The 20,483-nt window shown below is 40.4% G+C and overlaps 1 protein-coding gene and 1 long non-coding RNA gene across 2 annotated transcripts in view; one reads left to right on the forward strand and one right to left on the reverse strand.

Annotated features, from left to right (window-relative positions):
- LOC147828846 (uncharacterized) lies at window positions 1-16,715 on the forward strand. Its single transcript, XR_015450098.1, has 2 exons — window positions 1-153; window positions 12,832-16,715. It is a non-coding gene; the product is annotated as an uncharacterized LOC147828846 (long non-coding RNA).
- Gmfb (glia maturation factor beta) overlaps window positions 14,884-20,483 on the reverse strand; it is a 13,858-nt gene continuing 8,258 nt past the window's right edge. Inside the window, exons 6-7 of the mRNA XM_087208110.1 lie at window positions 20,115-20,188; window positions 14,884-18,520 (exon numbers count right to left, since the gene is read on the reverse strand). Of these exons, the coding sequence (XP_087064236.1) occupies window positions 18,449-18,520; window positions 20,115-20,188 (146 nt within the window). The 3' untranslated portion in view covers window positions 14,884-18,448. The remainder of the gene's footprint in view (window positions 18,521-20,114; window positions 20,189-20,483) is intronic.

The raw sequence follows: 20,483 nt of genomic DNA on the forward strand, positions 1-20,483 counted from the left end.
CTCTCACCTGGCACCCATCCTGCGACACGTGGGATCCAGATGGCTCACACAGTCATGCACCCACTGATCACCCAGCCTCCTCCATGCGTGAAATACCCAGACTCCTCCACGCGGATCACCCAGACTCCTTCACACAGGACCACAGCACATGAGGTAGGGTGAACTTCAGACCTGTGCTTGCTGATGTGGGAGACACGAGGCATGGACAGCTGTTTGTATATAAATTTAAAGATCGGTTCCTCACCAGCACTGCTCATATTTCCAGTGTTTGGTGGCCTTCTGTGACTCACAGCTGCTGTATCAGATGGTGTAGATAAATATTTCCAGCGTCACAGAAATTTCCATTGGGAAGGATGTGTTAGATGTTACACAGCTGCCATCTGGTAGAAAATGCACTCATTCTAATGAGAGCCAAGGGCCAATTAAGTCAGCCAACCATCATTAATGAAATCAATATGGTGGCACACACCTGTAATCCCAGCTACTCAGGAGGCTGAGGCAGGAAGATCATGAGTTGGAGGCCAGCCTGAGCAACTTAGCAGATGCTGTCAAAAATATATACTTTTTTAATATTTTTAAAGGGCTGGGGTAGAGCACTTGCCTAGTGTGTATGACGGTTCAATCCCCAGTACTGCAATAATGAATGAATTAATTAAAATTAAATAAATACATCAATCATCAAATAAATACATCAACCATCAAGGCAGGAGGTGAGAAAATAATAGGCTTACTTGCTTTTTTTTTTTTTGTACCAGGGATCAAACTCAGGACCTTGCACTTGCAAGGCAGGTGCAGTGCCACTGAGTTAAATCCCCGGCCCTTTACTTGACATTTTGGAGGACCATTACCAACAGTGAGCAATCTATACCATTTATGTTTAAAAGAATTCTCAGTATTCCTTGGAATTTCCATAATACCTTCGACTTGTAGGAGTATTTTGTAGTATATATGAAATTAAGTTCTTGCTTCTATCTAGGGATGGAGCTGGGTGATATTGCAAAGCTCTAGCCATATGCATCCATTCTCTCTTGCTCCCTCTCTCCCTTCTCTCCTTCCCCCAGTCAAATCCCTTTGTTCACTTTGTCTTCCCATCTGCTTACCTCTGTTTCTCCCACTGACCTTGCTCCCAACCCAGACAGTGAGGCACAAGTCAAGTGCTAGAGACCTGAAGACCAAAGCCCACGAACACCAAGCATCTAGTGGAAATACCAAAGAAAACTCACATATTCACTCCAGAATATTCCAGCCTCCACACTAGAAAGAAGACCATACTGAGGAAGGCGCAAGAGGAGGGGTGAAGCAGTTAAGAGAAAGTGGGTTTAAAATGCTGCAAGCAGCCAGGCATAGGGGGCGGGGGCATGCCTGTAATCCCAGCACTGGGGAGGCCGAGCCAGGAGGATTGCCAGTTCGAGGCCAGCTTGGGCTACACAGTGAGAGCCTGTCTCAAAAATAAAGAGAAAGAAAAAGAAAAAAGTTGCAGGCCTGAGCAGGAACAAGCGCTATCTCATCATCCTCCAGGGTCTTGCTTCGATAACTCAGCTTGGTTCTCCTTTGGGTTTGCCATGTCACGTGTCTATGGAGGCTCATAGCAGGACACATTTCACTGCCCATCTCCCAGGTGACACTGGTGCTTGACATCTTGCTCAGTGCCCAGACAGGTGCACACCAAGGAGACAGCCTTGCTCTTTGGTCCAGGAGGTCCACCCACACAGCCATTCCGCAGGGCGGGAGGAGTAAGACAAGGTGGTGACATAAAGAGCAGAACCCTGCACCCGCAGGGCCTTGCCCTTGATCAGCAGTGCTTTGGGAAATCTGGGATCTTCCCTTGAGCAAAGAACTTCCAAAAGGAAAAAGACCCTAAACTGAGAATCGCAGACCAGCAGTTCCCAGTCATTGGGGGAGGAAGCAACCTTCTCCGGAAGTTAGGGGTTGTTATAAACGGCTTCTCCATCTAGACCTAAACTAGAGACAAGCCTTGGAAAGAACAGCTGGGAGGCTGGGAAGAACAGGACAGGATGGGACACAGGAAATACAAGGTGCCCCACCCAGCCATCCACCCTGACCTTCTCTAGCTGGCAGACCTCAGGGTTTGCTCAAGGGTTCGGGGCCACAGTGCCCTGTGCTCAGCGAGGACCCTCTCCTGTCCCAGTATCTCAGGAAGGGGCAGCTCGAGCACACATGCACGCACACCTGTGATATGTGACTCGGGATCAGGCAGCTGGGTCACCCACTGTTGTGGCCTTTGCCCCAGGAGCGCCTGTTACTCCACCCTCTTGAAAGGGATTCCAGTACAGGAATGACTCAGCCAGCAATCACATGTGTGCAAAAAAAAAAAAAAAAAAGGCCTTTTGTTCTTACTTTTATATATATATATGTGTGTATATATATATATATATATATATATATATATATTTTTTTTTTTTTTTTGTACTGGGGATCGAACTCAGGTCCTTGCGCTTGCACAGCAGGTGGCGAAACCACTGAGCTAAATCCCCGGCCCCTCTTTTATATATTTTTTTCATAACATTGTAGGATGTTGAAATGCACAGGTCTTAGGAAATGTGTAACTCGGGGAGTTTCAGGGATGCACATATCCACATAACCCCTGTGCAAACAAGATAGACAACCCGCCACACCCCACAAACTTCCCTCAGCACCCCTATCCAGGCAACAACTGTTCTACCTTTTGGCATAGAACAAAGATTTTACCTGTTCTTGAACTTCAGTAAATGAAGTCACCTGATATGTATTCTTTGTGCCTGTTTTTTTTGGGGGGGGGGATGCTCAGCAAAATGCTCAGCAAAAGGTTTTCTCTGTGAGGATCATTCACATGTTATATGTATCTGTAACTTATTCATTTTTAAAATTAACTTTATTAAAGTGTGATTCCTAGCTGGGCATGGTGGTCACGCCTGTAATTCCAGCATGCAGGATGCTGAGGTGGGAGGATCACAGTGAGTTCAAGGCCAGCCTGAAATACATAGTGAGTCTGTCTCCAAACAAGTAAATAAATAAGGGTATGCTTTACATACAATAAGACATATCCATTTTAAGGGTACAGTCAGTACCTTCAATTGGGTACCCTTAAAATGGGTACATTGGTATCTTCAAATGTTTGCATAAAACTACATACTCAGGTAGGTACCCACCCTCAACACTTAGAATAACCCCAAAAGTTGCACTGTGTTCTTTTCCAACTCACAGCCCAAGGCAACCACTGATGGATGTGCTTTGTGTTGTTATAGATTATTCTAGAGCATTTTGTCATTAAATGTAGACAGTGATTTAGTGAGATCCTACAGTATCTCAAAAACAGTATACAGTATTGACTTTCATATATTGCTTTTTTATTCAGCATATTTCTGAGATTCTTCCATACTGTTATTAGTAGTTCATTCCTTTTTATCGCTCTGTAATACTTCGTTGTATGACTATATCATAGTTTGTTTATCTTGTCTCCTATTGTTTTTGTTTGTTTGTTTGTTTTGGTACCAGGGATCGAACTCAGGACCTTGCGCTTTCGAGGCAGGCGCTGGAACCACTGAGCTAAATCCCCAGCCCTCTTGTCCCCTATTGATGATCAACTGGAATATTTCCAATCTGGGGCTATTATGGAGAATCTTCTACCCTTGAGCAAGTCTATTTTTTTCTGTGAATATATATTTTCATTTCTTTTGAGTAAATACTTAGAAATGAAGTCACTGAGTCATGAAAAAGTGCTGTGCTCTTTATTGTGTTTAAGTAGTTTTATTCCAATTTTAGTTTCCCTTCTCCTAGATTAGTGAAAACTTCTGTCTCAGGCATTATGGGAGACCCCTTCTAAGAGTCACAGTAGAGTCCTGGAAGCATAGGGTCACAGCACTGACCACAGATGAGCTGCGTGTGGCAACACACCTGCAATCCCACCTTCTCCAGAGGCTGAGACAGAAGAACCACGATTTTGTGGCCAGCCTGGGCAACTTCACCAAAAAAGGCACTGCCAGGTATTAGAGTCTTTGCCCAGGGAACTCTGGTCTCTGCAGGCTCCTGGCTGGAAGTCTCCTTCGTATCACCACCATCCCAGACCCTACAGACCAGGATATGTATCCCTACTGCCTGCAAGACCCTCAGACTTGGATCCTTCCCCAGTTCAGGAGACCAGCTCCTCTCCCCCTCTCTCCTGGAGCCCAAAAGCTTTCACTCAACGCCAATCCCCTCTGGGATGCCTCCCATCAGGAAACAAAAGGCCATAAGCATTGTGCCCCTATTCTCAGACTCATCAAATTAACTGGCAGCTGACAGCTTTCAGAGCATATGCAGTGTGATCAAAAACGATGGAAATGTTAACATTTAAAAGAAAAGACACAGTGCTATGAGTCTCATCAAAATACTTCCCTTACTTTGAACACAATTTGAACATAGTTTTTGCCACTTTCTGAAGCGCTTCTGGAGTCCTCTTCCCTGAATATCTAGTTGTGCTGTCATGGCTGCCTCTATATCCTGAATGGATTCAAAACATTTACCTTTCATGGTCATTTTGACTGTGGGGAAGAGCCAGAAATCAGTTCCCTGGTGCCAGATCTGGTGAATGAGGTGGATGAGGAGACACCCTAATTTTTTTGTTTTTGTTTTTGTTTTTTGTTCTCAGCAATATTTATTAGAAACAGCGATGCTTCCTGTGATGAGTTTACACATTAAGCAGTAAGATCAGGATCAAACTCAGGACCCCGTGCTTACAAGACAGGCGTGGTGCCATGGAGCTAAATCCCCAGCCCTGTTTTCCTGGTTTCTTTCTCAGCTAGTTCATTATTAGTGTATGGAAAAGCTATTGATTTTTAAATCTTGATTTAGTATCCTGCTCTTCGGGATATTTATTTATGGTTTTGTGAGACAGGGTCTTACTACATAGTTCAGCCTGGCCTTTAACTCACTACGCAGCCCAACTGGTCTCAAACTCATGGCAATCCTCCAGCCTCAGCCTCCCACGTGCTGGGAGTACATGTGCGCACCACTACACCAGGCATTTTTGAATTTTTAAAAAATTTCTTCCAACAGATTTGTAGTTCTTTATATATGAAAAATACTAATCTTTTCTCAGTTATTAGTTTTATAAATGTCTTCTATTAGTTTATGGCCTGTTTTCTTACTCACTTTAAAATGTCTTTAAATAGAATTCTTGATTTTAGTCTGTTCAAATCCATTAATCTTATCTTTTATTATGAATGCCCTTTGTGTGTTGAAGAAATCCTTCCCTGGGCTGAGGATTTAGCTCAGTGGTTTCTCCGCCTGCTGTGCAAGCGCAAGGACCCTAGTTCGATCCCCAGAACTGAAAAAAAAAAAAAAAGAAAGAAATCCTTCCCTGATCAAGGTCATATATAATATCCTATGTTTTCTTGTAAGTATTTTATTTTTAAAATTAATAATTAATGCTGGGAATTAAATCTAGGGCCTCCTGCATGCTAGGTCAATGCTCTACCACTGAGCTATACCTCTATTCCCTTCCAACATTTAAAATTTTTGAACATATAAGTAGGAATTACTTTTTATGTAGGGTAAAAGGTGACGACCCAATTTACTTTTTTGTTTGTTTGTTTGTTTGTTTTCTTTTTGTTTTTGGTACCAGGCATTGAACTTGGGTCCCTGTGCTTGCACAGCAGGCAGCAAAACCACTGAGCTAAATCCCTGGCCCCTACCAATTTACTTTGATGTGTGATGTGATGTGTAATGTCACCACTCATATGCCCATTTTCCATAATGTGTCAGTCTGTTTTGGGGTCCTCTACTTTATTTCATTGTAAAATTTGCCTACATGATCTTAAACATTGCCTTTTTTAAAAAAAAAAGTTTTGCTACTTGGTAAGAAAAATTTCCTTGTCTAGTTCTTTTATTTTTGTGTCTTAAGTAGTTTCAGGCATATATATATATATATATATATATATATATATATATATATATATATATATGTATGTATGTATTTTAAGTCCTCTATTGCAATTTTGATTGAAATTTCTTTAAATCTATGAATCAATTCAAGGTGAATTGATATCTTTAAGATCCTGAGTCCTCCTATCCATGAACGTGGCATATATGTTCATTTACTTAGGTTTCCAGTCTTTTTCAGTAAAATTCTACAATTTTGTCCTTACAGATAGTACACATCTTGTGTAAGATTAGTAGCTATCTTGTGTTTGTGGCTATTGTAGATTACTCTCATTCTTTTTGCCATTTCTAACATGATAGAGAAAATGTAACTCCTTTAATTTGCATTCTTTGCTCATTAATCAGATGAACATTTTGAATATGCTTTTGATCATTTGAATATCTTCTTATGAATTCTGGACATATGGTTTGTTCATTTTTCTAATGTCCACCCTAATGTTTTTACAAGCCTGCCTTTTTTTTGGATGGTATTCAGCAGGAACATACACAGTAATTTTGATCATATCACTTGGAGACACAAAAAAGAGGATCTTTTTCAGAAACTGCTTCAGAAAGTGTCAAGAATGATGGAGTCAATGTGTTTGAAGCAAAGGGGTTTGTTTTGAGGGGAATTGGTGGCAATGTGTCTTTTACTATGACATCTTTTTTAAATTTAAACATTTCCAGGGCCAGGAATTTAGCTCAGTGGTTTCTCTACCTGCTGCGAAAGCGCAAGGACCCTAGTTTGATCCCCGGTACCAAAAAAAAAAAAAAGAAAAAATTAAACATTTCTCATACATCTTGATCACACCTCATGTAAAAGGCACGCATGCAAAGCCTTCTGAAAACATTGATTCATGCTCTGAGTTTTAACTTTGAACACATACATAATCAAAACCTAAAAGCTCCAATTAATTAGTAATAGGGCACCCAACCCAGTGAGTGAAGGAAAAGACTTCCCTTCTGGAAGAGTCCCAGGAGCTGGAAAGAGAAGAATCGGGCTACCACCTAAACTGCTTCCCTAGACACACAGGAAGCTGACCCTGACTTGGTTTTTTTGTTTTTGGTACTGGGGATTGAACTCGGGTCCTTGCGCTTGCAAAGCAGGCGGTGGAACCACTGAGCTAAATCCCCAGGCCCTGACTTGGAATCTACTGTGAGGCGGGACCCCGGCCAAAGTTTCCCAGGGCAGTACTGCAGTGGGAAACCACTGCCCTGCCACTTCTTGCTCTGGTGACCTCGGGGAAGCAACTGTACCTCTCAAAGCCTGTTTCACTGCCTGAAAAAAATGTGGATGATGATAACACCAACATCGTAATGTTCTGAGGATTCGACGAGATGTAAAGCACTCCGTGTGGATAAACAGAACTGACAATAATCCCAGCTGAGAGAAGACAACAGACTCAGTATGCCTGACCAAAGAAAACTTCAGTGCAAAAGAAGGTGAAAAGGGAAGAGATTCAGGCACCAAGTGGGAAATTGAATGTTGAAGAGAAAGACATTTATCTGCATCTGGAAGGATGTCCAGGAATGTGTTCAGACTTTCACTATCCTGAAGGGAAGGTGACTACGTTCTCCAGGCTCTCCAAACTCCTAGCCCCTTCCAAGGAAAACCAACCACGCAGCCACAACATCCTGCCATGGCCAATGGGACCAGCTCCGTGGTGGGGCCATTCAAGCCCCACATGCTCAGGACCCAAGGAGGCAGCAGTGGTGGCAGCAGCTTTCTGATGATGACAGTTCTGAAAACTACCACAACATCCAATAATCAGGAAATTGTTAAGTAAGTCATGATATATGCACTAAAAGTATTGTTAAACTAGCCATTTGCAGGTTTTTAAAATGGAGAATGTTTAAATAATGTTACTCATGATCGCTTCTCGGCCTTTTGGCTAAGATCAAGTGTAATAATGTTACTCATGGTATGACATTAGATACATGCGATAAACAGCATCTTTATATAGCACAGGGAAAAAAGATTGAAAGGAAACTAGTACATATGAAAATGTTACCAGTGATTATCCTACAGGGTGGAATAATAAGAATTCCCCCTACTTTTGCATTTCTATATTTACCACTTTTGCTACAGTGATAAACATACTTTAAAATAATTTTTTTTTAAAGAACAGAAAAGACATAGGTAATTTGACCTTGGCCTTAATCCAGAGTTTATCTGGAGGGCACGCGGAGGTTATTATCAAATATTTATTTTTTAAAAGGGCACAAATGTTGAAACAAGTGATAAAGTTGCCGTTACTCTGGAACAAATGCTCAGCAAAAAGCCCATGTTCTTACATCACAGAACCTTGACTTTATCCAAAAGAACGCATCATTTGTGAACTTCAGCTCTTTCCTGTAATGTAGTCATGGAATTCAGACTGAATTAACTTAAATTTAGCTTGCCTGCCCTTTCCAGTTTTCAATAAATGACATTTTGTTGTCCCATCTAGACTCCAAGCATGTTTAATACCTGCATAGTACTCATAAGAAGTTAAATGGTATGCCGTCACTTTTACACCACTTACTGATGAAAACACTGATGAACTGTAAACTTCAGCAACTTACTCAGAGTTAAATGAGGTAGCTGATGGACAAAATTTGAAATTAATTGTTTCAAAGAATTCACATTCCCAATTTTGAGTATTAATCCAAAGCCACAGTGATAAAATTAAGTGTGGTATTGGCATAAGATAGATAGATAGATAGATAGATAGATAGATAGATAGATAGATAGACAGATAGACAGATAGATAGATAGATAAAGTGGTGTAGAACAGAGAATCCAAAAATATACCCACACATTTATGGTCAGATGAATTTCAACAAGAACCCCAAGACAATTCAATAAATGGTTCTGAGACAACTGGATTTATTCTTTTCAATAAATGGTATGGAGACAACTGGACATCCACGTGACTACAGTTTGATCCCTTTTCTGCACCCTACACAGAGTCGAATTCCAAGTGAATCACAGACCTAAATGGAATGGCTAAAGCTATGAGAAATTTGTGTGGAGAACACACAAATAAACTCCTGTGATCTTAGGAGTGGGTAAAACACATTGAGGAAAGTAAATAGCTAATTTTGGCCTTAACAAGTTCAATAACTTCTATGCTTCAAAGGATACCATCAAGAAACTCTAGGTTCAGAGCTCACGGAGTTTCTTACGCAGCATGAGCACCTGCCTGTCAGTTCTTCTTGCCTGTCAAGTCCCAGGTTATGGAGAAAGCCCCAGATGAACACTGCACACGCAGGGGAATCCAAGCAATAAAATCTCATTATTAACAAACTCTGAGCTGTGCAAACCCCCAGTCTTTAATAACAGGGTGCAGGGAAACCTGTACAACCTTTGCACCAGAGAGGGGCTGGACATTAAACAAGACTGTCCCTGCCAGGGATTTAGCTCAGTGGTTTCGCCGCCTCCTGCGCAAGCGCAAGGATCCAAGTTCAATCCCTGGTACCAAAAACAAAAAACAAAAAAACTGTCCCTCGCTCCAAAAGAAGACACTCTCTGCCCAAACTGATCACTCTTCCCTGCAAAGATAGTCCAGAAAAGTCCAGAAAAGGCTATCTGTGCCCCTGCGTGGGAGATGTACGGAAAATGAGTCTCCCAACATTGAATCCAGGTGGGACATATATAGGAGTTCATCATACTCTTCTTAAGAATGTGCATTTCATTGTTTCAAAATAATGTTAAAATGTATATTTATGGAGCAACTAATATGTGGCTGTGCTAGGCACAGGACTTGCTGTGAGGATGAAATGAAATAAAGCATGCCAAGTATTTACAAAGGGCTGACATATGAAAAGCACTCAAAATAATAGCTTTGGGGTGTGATCAGAATATATAGTGACTGTTTACATTTTAAAACTTATTACAGAAAAAGATATATTGCCATTCATCTCACCTAAAATGTACCCTTTCATTTGAACACACTTATCCCGTCATTCTCACCACTTTCTGAAGCAGCTCCAGAAGTGCTCTTTCCTGAGTGTCTTTACAAGATGTGACAAAAAATGTGGTGAATGCTGCCACCGAGTGCCATCCATGCTTCTCCTCTGTACTCAGGTTGGTTGGTGATGCAGCTGGTGTGCCGGACATTTTTATTCCGCCTGTCCAGAACCCCTCTCTGCCCCTCTCCACACTGGTCTCTGCTCCCAGGAGAAGCACTTCAGAAATAAAACACTCAGCCCCAATGCAACATGAGCTTCAGAAAAATGAGTTGGCACTAAATGAATATGTGGGATCCAACCCAAGGGCTCCAACTAAGACAGCAAGCAAAGGAAGAGGAAGCTTCCAGAAGGCAGCTGTGCCTCATGCCTAGAGAGCAACCCAGCCAGATTTCAGGAGGAGGATGGAAGATGGGGAGGGAGGGCTCCAAGGGGACAAAATGAACCAGCAGATCATCTTGTGTGTTGAAGCATTCAGAAAAATTGCTAGGCATTTGACCAATCTGTTGAAGTATTCAAGGAAAACAACAGCAACAAGTACATAGAAAAAGTAATGAGATGGGCAAAGATGCTCAATAATCCAAGCACAGCAAAAGTTGTAGAAAGATTAATTTTGAAGAAACCCTGCAAAGCTGACTGAAGGCCCCACGAATGACCCCTGGGAAAGAATCATCATTTGGATACTTGGAAAGAACCGCCATTTCCCCACTTTGGGAACTTGTGCCGGTCAGTGTTAAAACACAGGCAGAATAGCATCCAAAAGAAAAGCAGCCAACTTACAGCAATACATAGATGCCTACAGGATCTTCAGCCCATCTTCTTCCTCCCCTGCCCAAGAAAGGATGGCAGGATAAGACAGCAGGGTGTGAAGACACCCCACACACCCACAGGCAGAGAGTGAGCCCATGTTGAGGGAGAGTAATTTTGAATCAAATATGAGATTACACTTTAAAAGCAAACAAAACTGAATCGTAGTAACAGAAAAGGCACTTTCAACAACTAAGTGGCTGGGATATTATGGAAATACTATGTCATCAACAAAGCTTTCTAACCAGAGAGAAAAAGAGAAGTTTGGCAGGAAACAGAAATAGCAGCTTTTGAAAAATAACTTAAAAATTGTCATTATAGGAAAATGGTGGCACCTTGAGCCATAATATTAAATGAAATAAATCAGACACACAAGCTTAAATATCACATGGTTTCTTTTATATGAGAAATGTAAAATGTAAATAAAGAGAAGGATAAAAGTTTGCAAAAGGGAAGGTCAAGAGGTGGAGGGAGGGGGTATGGAGGGAAGGGGAAAGGGTTGAAAAGAGCATCAAGATGTGTTACACACATGTACCAGCTCCTCCCATGAAGATACTAATAAAAATAAAGGGAAAAAATGTTATGTGGTTCCGCAAGAGTTCTCAACCAGACCAGCTACAGAAAATTAGAAAAATATCAGAGGGAGGTCAGTGCTGAGAATTCAAGCAGGCAGGTAGATGGATTGCTCACTGCGGGGTGAATGTGCAGGGAAGGGCCCTGCAGGAGGCAGTCTGTATGCCCAGGTCAGAGTGTCGGGGTTGGATAGGGAGACAGTGGGCAATCTTCTCAGGAAGAAGAACAGAGTAAGCCAGCGAGGTGTTGATGTCACGGATTAGGATGAGAATAAGATAAAATGAGACCAGAGATGCATGTAAGGGTCAGATCTGAGAAGTTGCCCAGATGGCAGAAGGAACAAGATCCACCTTTCCGGATGGGACGAGGCAAAGAGGCACAAGTTTCATGGGGCAGGCATGGTCCCTGTGTGCCACACACAGCCCTCCAAAGTGCCTATGGGAGAACCTGATGCCCAATATGATGGTATGAGAAGCTGTGGCCTTTGGGACGCCTTGCCTCTTCTGCCATATGAGGACACACAGAGAAGTTGCCACCAGGCCCTCACCACTCACCATCTTCTGCTGCCTTGATTTTGGACCTCCTGTCCTCCAGAACTGTGAGCAATCAATTTCCGTTGTTTATAAATTACCCAGTCTAAGGTGTTTTGTGATAACACCCCAGACAGACTAAGGCATGACACCAAAAGTGGAGTATTATTATAACAGATGCATGAATGTGTGGAGGTGGCTTTGGAACTGGGTAAGGAGAAGAGACTAAAGAGTTCTGAAGTCCACTGCTTCGAAAGGAGCCTTCAGGAGCTTGCTCGAAAGGGCACAGAGGATGGGAGCTGAGAGCCTCTGGCTTCTCAGAGGATCCCTAAGTGGTAGGGCCAGTAGAAGACAGGTCTCAGAAAGGAGGAATGTGTTATTGGAAATGGGAGGAAAGGCCATTCTGTTATAAAGTGACAAAGAACTTGGTGGAATTGTGTTTATGTCCCTGTGTTTGATGGAAGGTAGAACTTAATGTGTGATGAAATATTTGGCAGAAGAAATCTCTAAGCACAGCATTAAAGGAGTGAAATGACCTGTATTTTTTGGGTACCTTACTTTTTGGGGGTATGTATCTGTTGACTTACACACATTAAAAAGTGCCTGACTGCCTACCATACTAGCTCTGGTTTCATCTGCCACTGCTTCCTACACTAACTACATTCACACTAACTACTCCCTACATGTTCTCAACTCCAGCCTCACCTACAAACACGGCCTAGCCTCATCTTCCTCCACCAACAGAAACATTTCCTTCCCATGCCTCGGCTGCCTGCCCAAATCAATGGCCTGCAAAAACCATCTCAAATGCCCTTTCAAGCACAAAGTCTGCTGTTTGTTGAACTAAATATAGTATTCTTTTTTTTAAAAAAAAACAAACCTTTAATTAAACAACTAATATAACATTAGAGAAAAATGAGAAAATACAAATAACCTAAAGGAAGAAAAATTCTACATCCAAGAAATCTATTGTGACATTTCAGTTGTTTCTTTCCTTGTCTATGGAGGAATCCTCTCACCCCAGTCTGGCTGGTCACTTTAAGTAGAATGGATTTATGCTTATTTTTTTCAGGTGATAAAAATTCCAGTCTTGGGCCGGAGATTTAGCTCAGTGGTGCTGCTTCCTGCCTCACAAGCGCAAGGTCCTGAGTTCGATCCTTGGTACCAAAAAAAAATCCCAATCCAGTCTGACGTCAATACTTGTCCGGAGTTTCTTCCTTGCCGCTCCCATCCCTCTACCTCACCTCTGCCAGGTGTGCACTTCCGTGGGAAACCTACAGTGCAGAATGAGACGTGGTTTGTCCCTCATTAGAATCTTATCTGGGAATCTCTCAGCCTGATCATGGTGTGAAGAATGAAAAGTCAGCACTCTGGGATCCCAAGCTCAAGCCCAGATTGGACAACCTGGCAGTCTTTAAGAAACCCTGTCTCAAAATAAAAAATAAAAAAAGGACTGGGGATCTAGCTCAATGTGAAGGCCTTGGGTTCACTTCCCACACCACAATGAACAAATGAATGAATGAATGATATGGGAGAGGACATGGTGGTAAGGAGATTGGTGGAACAGAAGGAAACCAGATGCCATTCATCAAGCCAACGGGAAGAGTGACCGACCCCACAGACGAGAGGTTGCCTTGCCCACCACAGGCCCAGGATGCTAGGGCCATGGTGGCAGAACAGGTTCAAGTCCTACTCCACCATCTGGCACGGCACTCACTCTAGGCCACTGGAACTGTGCCCACTCAGGCCCAAGTGAGGCTCAGGCACCCTTCCAGAAGGCACAGATGGCGAATCATGGAGACTTCTACACAGTGCCACCTCCACAGGTGTGAGTCCATGAGCTGTGAGGACTGGCCACAGAGGCGCCCTGGAGGGCTTCGGGCCACCAGAGGGAGCCCCACTCCATGTGTAGCTACTGTGGGAGCCATTGGCTCAAACTCCACCAAGGAGAGGGCTGCCAGTGTGGGCTTCTCCAGGCAGTGTGTGGTGGGGCTCCTGGGGCATGGAGGGCCCAGCCCTGGCCTCGGTGTGTCTGGAGCCAGGACAGTCAAGGGCTATTGTCAAGCCTTGCGGCTTCATAACTGTTTGCCTTCCCAGAGTAAGAGAATCTGCACTCAGCTGTGTTGTGACTGTAGAAATCACACACACACACCCTCCCCGTGTTGGCTTTTGGACATAACCTAGGCTTTCTGCTTTTCCTTCCCATAACTCAAAAAGGGCACCTTCAGCAGGGAGCTTTCCCACCACAGGGCAGAGCTCAAGTCAAGGATAAGAGGCATTGGTGTAAAAATCCCGACACCCAGCAGTAATGTCTGTCACCTAACTGGCTCCCTGACACAGCTGAAAATACCTCGTGGAAGGAAGGGTTCGGCAGCCACCAGGTGCACACTTGTGCAGATGACGGCAGGCACCCGCGAGGCCGTGCTTACCAATGCTTTTCATGGCTGAAGAGTGAAAAGGACAAACAGTAAAGATATTTTCTAGTGACAGAGAAAACTTTTAGCACTTGGCTGTTGGAGCACCTGAGGGGCCAAACTTGAGGAGGAAAGATTTTATATTTTATATTCTCCATGTGAGATTCAAGATAGGAAGACATAAACTATTCCTTTTACAACCCAGTGACTACTACTACATCTCTAACTGCAAATATGTGGTAAACTCTTAAACAAAACATGCATAGTCTGTAAAAAAAAAAAAAGAGAGAATGGATTTTCAAAGTTTAATAAGTAATGATAAACAATATTTAGATCTTCTAATTTGATTTCTTTCATTTTTGAAACTAAATATATTTGAATAGAAAGCCAAACAATCTGATTTCTTAGGAAACATACACACCTAATTTCTAATTCTCCCTTTCAAAGAGTTCATAATTTGAAGTAACTCCTTCTGCCCCTAGTATTATTTGATATTTTCTACAGAGTAATCATTTTACCCTTAGACTGTTTTATACATTTTCATAATCTCATTATATACCCCTCTCTCCAAGTTGCCAAGTGATTCTTATTTGTTTCCCAATTTTTCCAGGTAAGGTCAACTGCTGAATCCATGTGTGGCTCATACAAATTGAGCCAGGCAGGTAATAGTAACTTAGTGGTGGGGTGGGATAAAAAATGAAAAGCGAAAGTCCTTTCATGTTAACATTTTATTTAAACCAGTACAAGCACCATGCTTAACAAAAGACTGTCCAAAATAAACATGCAGTATGAACTAGCAGAGACTGAAACCACAGCTTAAGAAGTTGTGCCAGTTGTTGGTTTTGTTAAACGATGACAGAGAACTGTTAAAATTCACAAGACTAAACCATTAATGTTTCAAGCCTCCTCAATGAGATTATATTGTATCAGTGGGAACTGCCTCAGCATGTTAGAGATCTCAAAAGAATATTCAAGTAATTATATGTACATGAATTATATTCCACAAAGTAAGAAAACAGTTTCCATCACAAGCTCATGTAGTTGTTTTAAACATTACAGGAATATGCTCACTGATTTGAAATGTCAAATGGCCTAAAAAGAAATGTTTCTCAACAATACTCAACTTGGGATCATTGGTTTTAAGTGGCCTAGAAGATTATTTACATTCTTCCAAGAAAATAGGATTTGTCCAGAAATGTTTGAAACACTTCTTCATGTTAAGTTGTAAAGGCTCAAACTTTATAGATTCCAGTATTATCAGTCCACTGAACAAAGAGGGCATCCAACCACACTAAAAATACTTGAACTGACAGAATCCGAGTTACTCTCTACTTCCACCAAATATCAGCATTTAAACTTTTATGAAAATATCTGTTCATCACTAGTCCACACATGGATTAATGACATTGAGTTTTAAAAGTAGTCCAAACAATTTTTTAAGTACACCTTCCTTAGCATCTACATATTTGGGTGGGAGGAGGGTCCCCAAAGTGAATTAGGCAATAAACTCCCTTAACCAGAAATGTGTAGTTAAAGTGTCAGACCAGAATACAGTTTATGGCTACAACTGACTCCTGAAAATAGGAGATAAAAAAGGGAGGAAAGCACTGACAGACATTTTGCCACATGGATTATTCAGTAATGACAATAAAAAATTTAGCAACACCCTCTTAAAACAAGAGTATGTTTAACTTCACTAGGCATTTAGTAAACTGTTTAGAAATAGACATTTCAAACATTTATTTCAGAAATCAGTTAAACAAAAACAATCAACTTTTTTCCTAACATAATTGCTTCAATACCAGAAAAAGTGACTATTATTCAAAACTCAGACATTTTGGAATTCCAGCGTAGTAACCTGAGGACAGTTTTCTTCATATGTCACTTATGTTGCCACAAAAACCATACTAAATTCATACTTCGATTGCTAGTTGGTTCTCTTTTGACATTAGATGCTATGCAGAACTTACTCCAGACCAGACCAATAATTTCAAAACTAATGCTGACTTAGAATACCATGTGGAAGGTTCCAGGGAAAAAGTTGCTGCCAAAAAAGAAAGATTAATAAGATTTAAGGCTGAATGGGAATGGTTACACCAGAAAGATACGGAATGTAAAAACTGGAATTATGAAATTTGTAGTTACTATTTGTGGAAGGCAGAAAAACAGACTAAGTAGGAAATATACATTAAAAGAACAATAAGAAATTTATTTAAAGCAAAGTTTATGTAAATATTTGAGAAACATTTTAGGACATGGGATTTGATCTTCCCATAGGACATGCAGAATGAAAAACACGTTCTACTGATCCCCTAAGTGAACAATCTGTTGTCTTGCAAAATACGTGTTACTGACAAAGGAGCCAAACAAGCTCAAAAAAGAACAGTTTTTTCATAGCTCTTTGCTCCTGCTAGAGAATAAGGGAACTAAGAGTTCTGTGTTGGCAGGTCAGTATTGTCTGACATTATGGAGGACTTCCCAAGTTAAAAAAAAAACAAGAACAAATCTGAAGTTGGAAAATAAAATAAGAAATTTTTAAAAATACACTCTTGCAGCACCAGTTTCTCTTACCGATGAAAACTAGGTAAAACAAACTCTCATTTCCTTCACTCAAAAACTACTCTCCACTTGGATTTCATGTGTATTTCTGCAGAATTATGAGCAAGTTATTCTCCAATATCAAAATACCTATTTAAGACATTCTTAAACTTCCTGGACCAATTTTTCTCTCTGGAAATTGAAATACAGGACTTCTCCATTCATTAGCCAAAACAAACACCTACTCTACCAATTCCTCATCTCCAACTTGTAATTGTTCAGACTTCTTGGTTAGTGAAGCCAAATGGTGCTGGGAACACAAGACGCTCGATTCAATGTTCTGAAAATTCCATTTTTATTTCTTTACTAATGTTGGCACAGAACCCTCAGAAATGAAATGCAAAGGACCTAGGAATGGAAAATATGCCAACATAAAAATAATGCCTTCGCTAGTTTTGAAATGATTACAATATTCTTAATATAAGAATTCACTCATCCAATTAGTTAGCCTCTGGTACTTCTGAATCTTAAGTTATGCTATATATTAGTATTCTCAATTTATGGCAAGGGTGCCGTCATCTAACATGACTAGCTTAGTCAATCATTCACATGTCCAGTTTAGAGTATGTTCTGCCATTTAGGATAAAAGATGTGATTTCTACTGATGTGTTATCAACTCTGGTCAAAGTTTTTTAAGACAAGTAATTTTTATATATGGCACAAAACTAATCAGAAATATACCCCAAATTTTCATTCTCAACTGCCATATACTCACCAATTCCAAGTGGATAGTTGGAATTTTAAAAATAAGAGGCTGATTTTATTACAAATTTCAGATACACGTACATTAGAAAACTGCTTTACTTGGACCCTTTAAAAAAAGTATTAATTTCACCAAATCTAGATTACTGGGAGTGTAAAAATCTTAAACTATAAAACTAACAAATCAAAGGCACTGTACTAACACACTTAAAATAATTAGTGCTCACAAGACATTAGGAGGTGCTTTATAAAGTGTTATTAACCTAGATAAAAAACTATCTAGAAATGACATAAACAGGAAGGAAGCCCTTGGTTATTACAACCCACCAATTTCTAAGACTAAGATGCTATTTTCCATAAGAAGAAAAGCTAATAGCCATAATTCTATCATAAAATCTAACTCTCAGACCTTAACATGTTTCTAGACTTGATTCAAAAGATACAGGAAATCAAAAGAGGTATGAAATTGATGAAAAATGTACTTAGAATGCAGGTTACACTAAATTAGTTACTACTCATGGCTCAAAATTGGGTAATCAAGTCTTTAACTCCAAATTAATGTCAACAATTTGACAAGTGATAATATGCTACTTTCATATATAAACTGCTAATATCCAGTATTTGTCAAAAGGAGGCAACAGTTGTCTATCACAAGCTAATACCCACTTTCCAATGGTGTCTGTAAATAGTAACAAATTCTGAACCATAGTAATACAAATTAGTCACAAGAGTGCAAAAAGTCCCTGGAGAAAAGGGGTCCACCTAACAATTACAAATATAAGGAAACACTTTACAAAGTTTCATTACTATGAAGATGATTTCCTCTTTGTTCAAACTTTGCACAAATGAATTTTTCTTTACTGCGGGAAATAAACTGTAAGTAACAGTGCATTTTTAGGCATAAATAAGTATTTATGTCTGGTTCCAGTATGGTCAGGTTAATACATAAATACTTTAGAAACACAGAAGTTCACATTAGTGGAAAAACCCAAGCTTCTCACGTAACCACTCTTCAGTTAGGTCTTCAGTATTTCTTATTTCAAATACCTTCAGGAAAAAAAAACTTAGATCACATTCTGTCTGAGGCCTTAAAAAACACATTATATATACTATATATTTGAATATTAAATATCAAATTATGCTTCCTTAATGTTGGTCATAACAATCTGTGTAAATCAGCTATACCTTTTAGGCAGCATTTTACTTCTTTTAAATGCTAAATACTCAGGTACCACAGCATAGCAAACAAAAGGGCATAAAACCAAAATTCCCTTAAAAGCACAGATCTGTAAATATTCTCCCATCCAAGTACTAACCAGGCCCAACCCTGCTTAGCTTCCATGATCAGACAAGATTGAGCGCAATCAGGATGGTCTGGCCGTAGACAGAGCTGTAAATATTCTAAGAGCAGTTCTGAAAACGTTACCCATTAGAAGAGACCCTAAAGTACATACACTTAAAATCAATCTAGTCAGGAGCTAGAATACACGAGGCAGATCCTCCATAATTTGAGCATCAAATGGAAACACCTGTTCTGGATTACTTTGCTAAAGACAGACGGGAGCTCCACGGCCCAAATCTAAACGCGAATCTAAATTAACACAGCTCAGAAAAGTATAATGGCTATGGCGAGACTGAATTACAGAAGAACAACTGGTAGTGAGATTATTTACAAACGTAACTTGTGAATTGTAATGTGTCAACTCTAGCACTCCAAGGCACACACACGATTAGAAAAGATCCCCTCCTTTTTTTTGAGGGGCGCAGGGGATAACCCCAGGGCTTTGACATGCTAGGTACTCTCTAGCTCCTTTCTAACCACCCAAACCCTCGCAGCAACTCCAAAATGTTCCTATGGTACAAATTAAGAAAAAGTAGTGTCTACAAATTGGTGTCAATGGTGATCATATGGGCTGAAGAGAAAAAGCAGAGGGCACCTGAAGATTTTCTGGGTTCATGCATAAGCACTCAAGGGATAAACACTGCTGCTGTCTTTAAAAGTAAAACCTCAGAGGAAATACTGTTCAATGACACCATATTGTATTTCAAAACCCTCAATGTACACACTGCTCCAACTCAAACTAGTATGTGGAAGTTAAATGAAGTTTGAAAGCAAGTACCTCTTACCCCTACCCTTCAAAAATACCACACGACAATGAGGATATAGTAAATCTTAAACAAGTGCCTCACATAAAATAGTGTTGTGGCTTTATTATATTCTTAACTATTTAATTTTAGATGTGGAAATTGCAGTTAGCTGCATGATACAGAATTCCAGTGCAGAATCTAGTTCATTTTACACTATGATAAGGGTTCAGGAAAGCCTCAATGCTGACCTTTATTAGAAATGACATTACAGAAGATATAGACCTCTCAATAGATTTAAAAGTTGCTTTTCTAAAGCTGCTCACATTTTGAATGTGATTTCTTCTACTCTACTTATTAAAAAGCATATTGTGGTTAAGACCACCAGGATTCTAATATTTCCAACCAATAGGAAGCTTTGCTAACTTACCGCTGTAGTCTCAATAAACTTTACTTGCATAAAAAATACTTAACCATCCAGTTAACTAATAACTTTAGTTATTGCTCTACACTAAGGAACTAGAATCTCAACAACCAAGTAAAAAATAAATCCCACCTTGGTTAATTCAGCTGTTTGGACTAACTTGTTCTTACTTCCAGCATACATCATCTGTTGTTCAGGCTTACATCCTGGAAAAGAGATTAGTGTAGAAATGAGGTGCAGATTTGGAAAAGAGGATGGGTTTTCATTAATTGCATTTTTTTTTTGGTACTGGGGATCGAACTCAGATCCTTGCATTTGTGAGGCAGGCAGCAGAACCACCGAGCTAAATCCCCGGCGCATTAATTTCATTTTTTGAAAATGACACATTTAGGATTTCCTTTGCTATTTAGTTTTACAAAAACTTTGGTCTAAATGTATATGGGCTCTATTTTGAATCTTATACTGCTTGCAAAAAGAAACATAGCTATAAGTAAGTCTGCA

Source organism: Heterocephalus glaber, unplaced genomic scaffold (assembly GCF_053883595.1).
Source record: "Heterocephalus glaber isolate CG9 unplaced genomic scaffold, H.glaber_assembly_v1.0 deba00000901, whole genome shotgun sequence".
In the NCBI taxonomy this organism is placed as follows: Eukaryota; Metazoa; Chordata; class Mammalia; order Rodentia; family Bathyergidae; genus Heterocephalus; species Heterocephalus glaber.